General features: G+C 40.6%; 1 protein-coding gene across 1 annotated transcript in view; it reads left to right on the forward strand.

Annotated features, from left to right (window-relative positions):
* The window catches only part of ANO8 (anoctamin 8), a 94381-nt gene extending 91851 nt beyond the window's left edge, over nucleotides 1-2530 (forward strand). The window contains exons 17-18 of the mRNA XM_018563363.1: nucleotides 482-592; nucleotides 1168-2530. Of these exons, the coding sequence (XP_018418865.1) occupies nucleotides 482-592; nucleotides 1168-1827 (771 nt within the window). The 3' untranslated portion in view covers nucleotides 1828-2530. The remainder of the gene's footprint in view (nucleotides 1-481; nucleotides 593-1167) is intronic.
* The last annotated feature ends 8130 nt before the right edge of the window (nucleotides 2531-10660 follow it).

Genomic DNA, 10660 nt, shown 5'->3' on the forward strand with positions numbered 1-10660 from the left:
TTCTAGCGTGCTCCCTAGACAAAAGACGTGCGACCGTACAGTAGAAACGGTCGCACGTCTTCGTTCACACTGCTCGATTCTCGCACGACCGCGGGATTTACCGCGATTCCCGTACGAGAATCGAGCAGTGTATGGGCGCCTTAACATTTAACAAAAATTTACCGTATATACTCGAGTATAAGCCGTCCCGAGTATAAGCCGAGGATAGACGACCAAACGCTTTGGAAGACAGTGTGTCTAATCTACTCCAGTTATTTAGTGACTAACTACATTGACCATTCCTGCCATTTGGTACGTCATAATTAATCTGGTCATTATGTTTATTGTACCCTGATACCTTTTTTTTTTCTTCACACTGTGCGTATGCACTTTTGATCGCTTCAAGTACGTTTTAACTTGATTGCACTTTATAAACAAAACAAAAAATGAATAGGTGTTGGTAATGGACTGCTAGTGACATTGTTATCTTTTCTCATCATAGCACTTTGCACTGCTCCTGAAGTATATAATACATGTGGTGATTCCAGATATTCCAGGATGGGTGGCAGAGGAGATGGCAAAGCTTGAGTACCAGAGGAGGGAAGCATTTAAGGTACGTATTTTATGTTCAGATACTTCTACAATATGTAGAGCTAGGTTTAATATTGCAAATCGTTTGAGTAAAAGTATAGATTTGACTAGGGATGTTGTTTGCTCAAATCTAACAAAGAGTTTACTCTCCTAATTTTAGAATGATGTATGGGAAATAAAATTTTCTAAAGCCACATGTAAATCTTGTCTATCCCTTCACTGTATTCTGCTGATGTTACCCTGTTTAGGATGACCAATACAAATGAATATTCATGCATGCCATTTCATACCAGTGATGCTGGTAAGGTGATATGTAGATGGGCTTTGGCAGTGGACTATACAATGGAAATGAGATAGCTGATAAAAGAGCCCATGACTTTTACCCAATGTTGACATTGCAGAACAGTTGTCTAGTCTGCAAACATTCACACACTAACCAATACAATTTTAATAACTATAATGTGTAACCATCTAGATGCATTCAATTCTACCCTTAAGGGACTGAGTCAACACATGTAGTTTCAACATTTAAAGCTAACCTACAGATAAGCCACGGTGTAACTTTTTTTGTTTACCCTTGTTATCCATTCGTAACAGAAACACGAGCGCCAGGCTCAACATCGTTACCAACAGCAACAACGCAGAAAGCGTGAGGAGGAAGAGAGACAGCGCCATGCTGATTACCATGCACGAAAGGAGCGAGAGTCGAGGGGTGGGGAGGAAGGAAGATCTGGGCAGGACTCTCAAACACATGACAAAAACTCAAGTAAAAGTAAGCCATGTGGTCCCCGAGGGGGCAGTTCTCATGACAAACCGAAAAGGCCTAGCTCCCTGCTGGCCAGCAATAATGTGCTGAAACTCAAGCAAATTATACCCCTGCAGAGCAAATTCTTGTCAGGGACCAATGCCAAATCTCCACAATCTCCTCCAGGGGGAGATACCAAAATTCCCAGCTTCTTGAGCTTCAAGTTCTTGAAATCCCCTGAAACACGGAGAGAAGCGCAACCAGAGAGAGCCCACTCTCCAACCAAGCCTTTCCATCCTGGCAAGTTGTTTAACTTTGGCAAAGGGGAAGGGCAAGGGCAAATGGGTGGCAATGGTTTAGCAGCACCTATATCAATACAACCTCGAGGGGCAACAGCTCCGACTGCCTCTACAGATGGGACAGTTCCTGGAAAGTCTCAGCTTAATGGAGTTTCAGAAGACATGCCTGTGGATGAGACAGAAGAAAGCCAGGGAAAGGCACATAAACAGTGAACCACTTTTGTCCTACAGCTGCCTCCATTTCTCTTTTAGATAAGGGCAAGACAGTGCTGTAAGAGGTGGGTTTTTGTCAGGGGAAATACTTTCTCTGAACCTCTCGGAATCCAGGGCAAGGAGGATTCCCCAGATGATGAAATGCCACCTCGCTTAGCTACACTGGTGCAATCTGCTCTGTACAATGGTGCCACCTTGACACAAGAAGGAGTTGCGTTGTATCATGATGCTTGGTATCATTATACAGTTCGAGCCTTACTGGATCATGAACAATCTGAGCTGTGTATTGTTACTGGGTATCTATATACATCTTAAGCTTTTTGATAAGTGGAATTTGTTTTTGCCAAACACTGCGCTGTACCATGGTAATGGCAATGAGTATTATGCACATGTTGGGTCTTCTCATCATAATGAAGTTGTGGTGTACACAGTAACAGAATATATCCAATACATATCTGAGCCCTCAGTGAGCTTGCCAAGGTGTAAACCGATGGTGAGTGTTTCTGTGCAGAACACTTCCACTCTGTCCTCCTGGCCAGATAAATTGCAATATACTATAGGGCATAAAATCTTTTTCAGCATTGGCTAAGGAATGGAGATGCATTGGGGGTATTGTAAATGGCATTCTCTCGGGCATTGTCTTTTCATAAGTCAGTCTTGCTAAGGAGGAGTTAAAGGTATCACTACAACAGTTTACCATGGAGAAGTCATCCTGTGTCTCTGGTAATGTCTCCACTTCAGACCTTTGCTTTCAAACAGTCCATCAATATAATACCGTTCGCCGTAAAGTCCTTCTCAAATGCAGATTTACAGTTGTGTAATGATGGCCATAGTGCTGGGGGAAGAGCGTTGCTCAAAGATTCCTGCAGTTCTTACCTGATGCAGTCCTGCTTGAATAGATGGATTTAAGCAGTTGGCTTCTGTAAACATATGTTGGTGACGTTTACAGAGAAGCTAGCAAAGCCATGCAGGCACCTTTTGACTGTTTGTCTACACACTGCCTGTATGGCCCAATAAAACTCAGCCAGATCCCTTCTTTCATTAAGATGTGCTAGGTTTATGACTACTAGAATCTGGTTGTTATGACCTCGATTCACATATTCCTACATTACCCCCTGTATTATGTATGTGGTTTGTTTTTTAATATAGTTTTTCATAAGACCATGCCAAAAAAATCTGTAGACAAACAGCCTCACCAGTTGCTGCTATATACAAAGCACTTTCCTGGCATATAATTGTGTGGTTTTATACATACACACAGAGGTAGTGCAAAGTGCAACCAGTATGTGTATAGGACTGTAACTGATAGCAAGCAATCAACTTTAATTTTTTACCTCATCTCACTACAGTAAACCTGATATCTGATTTGTTGGTATGGTTGTCTGCACTGTCTAAATAAATAAGCCTGAAAGAGCTTTACATGGAAATATAATGCATCACACATTGATCTGAAGGCTTAAACAACCAGTTATTTTATGCTATAAGCTGATATCAGATGATTATGCGTTCCAGCACGTTTGCTCCTTTGTCCCCTTCTCATCCAGTAATAATAGCTATACATAAGGTTGGCCTCACAACAGACAGAAATCTCCCTCAACTCCACATGGTATTATCTACCCATTTATGCACAGCTGGACTTTGGAGTGTGCACATCCCCAAGCACTGTATCATTGCTGTAACCAAGACCAGTAAAACATTTCTTGGCTAGTGACCACTGTCATTAGACCTGAAAAATGCTTGTCCCTTGTTATCAGGGAGCACACCCACTACTGCATTGTGTTTAGCACCTTGTAACAGGCTAAAACAAATCTAAAGCCTTTTGGACAGCATAGCTCTTGATGGAATGGCAAACATATCTCCTGTCTTGATGCATCCTTAAAGCCCATAAACCTGTGAAATCTAGCTCCCGTAGTTTGTAATGCAAGTAAAAGATAATGCTAATGTGAAACGCTCAAGTTGCATATGTAAAGATTAGCTATTCCATTTTCACTCTAGCAGTGGTGATTTGATTGGGGAAACTGATGCACTCTCCTTTTATACAAATAGTACCCCAAAGACCCACCACCAAATTATTACTGATTTAGATAGCTATCGGTACCCAATAAATAGATGAGGGCCATAGAAGTGAGTGTTGTTTACACATTGCACCCATTTTTACCATTTCACCAAACAGCTTAAGGGCAACTGAGTAAGCGTAGAGACTGAAGGAGAAAGCAGCTTCATACTACACGTATTGAGTCCGCTTTGCACTGTACTCTAAGTGCTAAAGTTCTTTTTATGTTTTTTTCAGCCTCCAACCCGTCTACGGAATCACATCTGACATGCTGTATTTAAAGTGGAACTCCAGCCCAAACTTGTTAGTTTTGGAGAGACTGGAGAAAGGTCAGATTCTCCGTTGGGTATTTATTGTTTTCTGTGTCCACGCGGTGGAGATTTCTCCTCACTCCTAGTGTCCACCAGGGTATTGCTATGAGCTGAACTTTCTGTTACCCTACTCTATAAATCTCTGGGGTGTATGCATTTGCAAGGGTCACCATCCCTTATTACTAAGAAAATACTGAACATTTTATATGGCAGGAGAATAGATTAACACCTAATGATTAAAGGACTAAAGGAGGTTATATGGTGTGCAGCATTTGTTTACTTTAGGTTAGAATTTTCAGTGAAGTAATATTCAGCTTTTCATATGCAAATATAATATAAATTAAACTGAAACATACAAGTCTTGTACAGGGTTGCTATTTAATTTCAACACACAGTATACAGTATGTTATCAGCATGAAGCAATGTAAATGTGTAGGAGTGGATTGATACAACTGAAACATACAAAGGGGAATGTAGGGCGGCACTTTGTTTTTTATAAAATGACAGACAAAGGGACATTTTAAGGAGGGGAAATTGTCCCAAGCTGAACATATATCACAGTAGTGTTTTTCTTTGAAAAACACTATGTGTAAAACTTGTCCCACCTCAACCTATGAGAAGCAAGAGTCTGTTTAGAATACTCTAGACCAGTGATGGCGAACCTTGGCACTCCAGCTGTTTTGGAACTACAAGTCCCATGAGGCATTGCAAGGCTCTGACAGCCACAGACATAACTCCCAAAGGCAGATGCATCTTGGGATTTGTAGTTTTGGCACAGCTGGAGTGCCAAGGTTCGCCACCACTGCTCTAGACATATCAGAGACTTTATGCAGCTAGCTGTAGGAAAAAGCAAGATTAAAGCAGAACTCCCGATAATTTTTTATTAACTCTTGCAGTGGGGCTACCCCTGCACTGCAAGGGTTAACTGCTTGGAAAATACCAAAGTTATACTCACCCGATCTTTGGAGCCAGCCGGCTGTGACAGCGCTCCCTCCAGCCCGTCTTCTCCTCTGATGCAGCGATGGTATATCCCTCGGTGTCCTCACATCTTATACACTGTCTATAGAATGTGATGACTCAGGGACGTTAAACCTCTGCAGCGGAGGGGAAGAGAGGCTCCAGGGACCGGTTGCTTTTTTATTTGCAGCCCTAGACCAAACAAGCACTTAATCTTTGCAGTGCACGGGTAGCCCCACTGCAAGGGTTAATAGAAAAATATCCCCGGAGTTCTCATTTAAGTCTAGCCACACCTACAGCTGATGCCCTAGTTCTAATTGGCTGCAGTCACTGTTTGTTGAGCTGGGAATTGCTGACATGGGTCAGTTTTAGCCGATTCAGCAGGAATGGTCCGTAAGTCAACCTATGTATGGCTAGTGTAAGAACATTGTGATGTGAGGAAAAGACTACTTGATACTGTGTTAAGAATTGTTTATACAAGAAAATCCTTCTCTAGTCTTAGTTGTTTTGTAAGTCAGTTGAATCATTAGAAGACAGACATCATTATAAAAGGGGCAGGCATGTGAGAATGTTGGGTGTCCTTTTTTTTCTTTTTGTTTAAACCCAACTGAGTCTTCTTTTAGTAATATTCAAAGAAAAATATTTACTATACTGTTTCTATTCCTTACCAAGGTATTATAAGGACCAGTGTCGATGGGCTTTGGTCTTGGTCAGTCGACTGCCCTCTGGCCTTCATTAGACCTGCTTCAAGAGGGAGTTGCATTCCTATAGGTTTTTATGGGAATACAAAAGCCCATTGAGACAGGCTCTTAAGCTCCTGCACTTTCTGCATTTCAGTGGAAGTTATTTGTTACGTACTATCCATGAGGTTACTTTTAGATCTACACCTCTGTGCAGCTACTCACGGTTATTTACACAGTATTAAGCTATTGACAGCAGTCACAAGATGGGAAAGATATCTATACTACTGTCTAAGAAATGGATGGATGAGTAGATAATGACTGCAACAGCAAAAAATACAAAATTGGAGAAGTGCCTGTTAAGTACATTGTCCTTGATGTGAAAAAGTACATAATGGGTCCACTTGTGTATGTCTTGGTGCCATATAGCAGTGCAGTACAACTGTGCGTGTAGGGGAACGTCACCTAAGTTAAGTTGTCTCAGCCTTGTGTATGAAAGTGCTGGACCTTGTGACATGGACTTTTACTATAAAGACCAGCTTCTGTTACAGACACATGGATGACATGTCTAAACGCAGTGGAGACCTTCTCACAGAGACATTTAATGAATTTACTCGTGCCTAGTCTGCAATAAACACCCCTTCCTGTCAAGCCCCACCCCCGCCATAGGAGTGTTGCGGTTGGAGTACACAACTGCAACACCACTTCATCCATAATTAGATTGGATATCGACTATAATTCCTCTCTGCAGGTAGGAGGAACAACGGGTTATCCTTAACTTGGACAACTCCTAAAATGCTAAGATGCATTTATAATGTGAATTATGACCTCAGCGCAATATTCGAATACATGCCACATACTAAAAGCAAATCTATACTGAAAGGGATGAGTGTAAAATATCTTGGAGACATTGTATGCAGTGATGATGCAAAAGTCTTATTAGTAGTAGATGGATTCCCTTATATCCCCATGTGTTTTTAGGTATTGTGGCCGTTTTCTGGGCCCCTTTTGGAATACCCTGACTAGACTCAGAGACTATGCAGCAAAATTGCCCCCTTCCCTACCAGGAGACAACTAGCTGAGAGAGCTAATACATCGCTAAAAGCTGATCACAAAACCGAGGGAAGTTCTATCGTGTGCACTGTGGAAATGGTTGTCAAGGAATGACTTCCCTCTACAGACGTGCAGAAGAGAGTTCTACAAGAGTACAAGTAACGTGTTGAGAAGACCCATTAAGACTAAATGTGAACTTATTAATATAAAAGAGCTTGTTAATACATTTAAAATACATCTCTATATTTTGCACATCAGATTTATTATGTAGATTAGTGGAGGTCATTGCAGAGAACCAAGCTGACATTACAGCTAGAAGCTTTCTTCAAGGCAGCTAACAAGATAGCATTTGAAATATGGACAGTCATGCAGTGACTAACTGAAGTACCTCAAGTACCACATGCAAATGCAGAAACAGCTAGAGAAATAAACTCATACTTGACCTCAGCTGCCCTCCAATGAGAGGTACTGCAAAATGGATGTTGTCTATGAGTAATTTTTCTTTGTCATTTGAATTCTGGAACCATAAAAAACATCTGTGAAGGTTCTCACTTATCCAGATCATGGTATAGATAGTAGTAGTTAGTCACATTCATCTAGCTTCCTTCTAATCAGTGTGAGGAACATTCTAACCCTTTTGAATTCACTTTTCTGGCCAATAAACGCACCTCTGAACGATCTATTAAGTACTATATGTGTGTACCCAACAGTCAGGGGAGGGTGATTAAACTCTAGGCACACAGGCAGGACCTGACACACAGCTTGACCACCAGTGCTTTGACACATATTGGACCTTGTGGATGTGTGGGTGCATCGCTGTGTAATTGTGGTGCAGCGAAGCGTATAGCAGCAGTACTGACCTCTGCTGTAGGTGCTTAACGGTTCCCTTCCACCATAAATGTTTAAGGTGTTTGATCTGTACTACGTTTATTTTTTTTTTTTAAATGTATTACAGGTATTTATATAGCGCCGACAATTTTTACATATTGCACATTCACATCAGTCCCTGCCCTCAAGAAGCTTACAATGTAAGGTCCCTATCTCACAGGCATACATACAGGACCAATTTAGACAGGAGCCAATTACCCTTCCAGCATGACTTTGGATCTAATGAATATAATGGATGTTAAGCTGTGCCTCCTCAGACACATTTATTTGCCTATGTATATAGGTAATTCACCATAACAAAGAGCAGCAAGCAGCAAGTTCAGCACTTGGCTGTTTCCAAATCCACTAATGCTTGCATACGTTCTGTGTTCATTTGATACTTGCTTCTGAAAGGTTTTCAAGTAGCCAGCTGATATCCACAGTCACACAATGTTCTGATACAGAATACACAAACAACTAGGTAAAATGATACTACAAGAGCCTCACGTAATGACATCATTAAGAAAATTAGGTTAGAAAAAACAAAGCAAACTTATTTAAAAAAGGACTAACCTCACCTTTCTCAAACCATTAGTTAATACAATGTTTAGATTATATAACACAAGGCTTTTAAAATATAAAGCAGAGCAAATAAAAGAATACGGTTTTTAAGGTGTTTTATTTTATGAGTACATTTTGCCATTGATTTGTAAAAACAATAAAAAATATTAACTGAGGCAGCATGCTTCCATTGTATTAATTCACTGCATGCACTCACACATTCACACGATGGTCTTTTGTAAAACCCTCTTTGTACCTTTGATAATAAAGAGGCTGAAATACAAGAGGTCACGTGCAATACAGGTTATTACAGTGGTAAAAACATTGCTTATACCTGGTTTGGAACAGCTGCTAACCACGGCTCTAAATTTAATCAAACTTGGCTGGGCAGGCTTTATGCATATTGGTTGGTTTGTATTTTAGGCAGTGTCATTAATGATGGTGATGAATGTTATTAACGTTGGTGGAGCACTAATTCTGTTTTAGTGAAATCACTTTGCTTGCATAGCATAACAGGAGTCTTAATAGACGTTTGGCATGTGTACCCGGTACATGGTTTTGTAGTATAGCAAGCAGATAGATTTCTGGAAAGTAGGGTAGTTGAAAGCCCAGTGTTATTGTCAGCAACAAAAGTAGTCAGAAGGATAATATTATAAGACATGTCCTAAACCATGATTATCCACCAGAGCTGTAGAGCAGTGGAAACATTGAGCAGAATGATTACATTCCAATTTGTAGGGAGCGTACTATAATCCATGAATGAATTATAATTGTGTGCGACGGTCTTGAGGATTGTAGGGAAGAAGCGGTCTTCAACTTGCTCAAAGGCCGTCTTTAGTTGTAATAGATGGTATGTCTTTTGACCAGTTGGGCTTCTTTTAAAAGGTGGAGGGTTCTGGGTTTGTTAGAAGTATTATAATGTCATCACCTACTTAAAGGCAGATGACTGGCGGAGTAGTTTTTCAAGAGAGAAGGCTTGACATGGTTAAGGTCCATTATGCGAGTTGTGCTTGTAGAGCATGTCGGAGGTATCAGTAGAAGTGATGGTTCTTGAGCTCAGTTACTGTATATTGTAATAGTTAAACAAAAAGCAGTGTGCCGTTGTTATATAGGTGGTGGATATGTGGGATTCTCTTGTTGCCCACCACAATGCATCTGCAAAGTCATGGAAACTTATAAGGGTTGAATCAAAGTTGTACCATCTAAATATATCAAATTATCATCTGTGTGGAAACTAATCTTTTCCTTAAGTCAACCCTGAACCAAACCTTTAATTACTGCCTTGTTCCATGTTGTAATTTTATAGAGGGAAAGGTAAAGCTGGCCATACACTGCTCTATTTTTTTTTCATTCAACCCACGGACTGAAGGAAAAAAAAATAGAGCATACTCCTCCATCAACGCTATGAGCTCGTTGATGTATCTTTTACTTTTTAATGGGGGATTTCTCTATTTAAAAATAAATAAATTGGTTTACAGTAATTTAATCCAATTGACAAATTGAGTTCCCAGACCCATAGTATGTAGTACGGAGCATGAATAATCCCATTCTATGGAAACAAAAGCTTTTTGGATATCAAGACACCGCATAACTAGCTTCACCTGATATTTGCACTACATGCATATTAAGATCGAACCTTCTAATATTTGTAACAGTGCGTTTGCCTGGAGAGAAAATTAGCTAGGAGTTTAACATCAAAATTAAGTAATGAAATAGGACTGTAGGATTCACATATCTCGGTGTCCTTTCCTGGTTTGGGAAGAACTATTTTTAGCACCTCTCATAACAGTTGGTAATGAAACCTGGCTAAATGTATGTTGATAGACATTGAGTAATTTGGGTATCAAATCTAGATTGTGTTTATAGCATTCTGTGGGTAAGCCATCTGGTCCCTCTGTTTTGAAAGGCGGGGAAGGAGTAAATGGCTGCTTTAACTTCCTCCTCTATAAGAGGATTATCTAAGTAGACAAGTTGAGCCTGATCTAACGTCGTAAACGTATTATGTAGGAAGTATGTAAGATCATGTCAAATATAGGATGTTCTGAAGGTGTTTAGAGGGTGTAAAAGTGGAAGTAAAGTCAAATCAAATGTAAAAAACCATAATGTTAAGCACAGCATATTAGCACACTCTGGGAGACATACCTGCCAAAGTGATCCCCCTCCATCGCTGGGATGTCAGCGCTGTCCTCCCTTGCCAGGACTTCCATCATCACCCCAGTCTTCTTCCTGGATTAGAGTTTGAGCCCCTTGATTGGCTAGGGCCAGATGAGGTATGCATACGGGAGTTACTTAACCTCAGCAAGAATCCTGCTGAGCCTGTGCATGAGCTGCGTCTGGGTGGCTTAATGCAT

This window comes from Nanorana parkeri, unplaced genomic scaffold (assembly GCF_000935625.1).
Source record: "Nanorana parkeri isolate BGI_ZX_2015 unplaced genomic scaffold, ASM93562v1 scaffold659, whole genome shotgun sequence".
NCBI lineage: Eukaryota > Metazoa > Chordata > Amphibia > Anura > Dicroglossidae > Nanorana > Nanorana parkeri.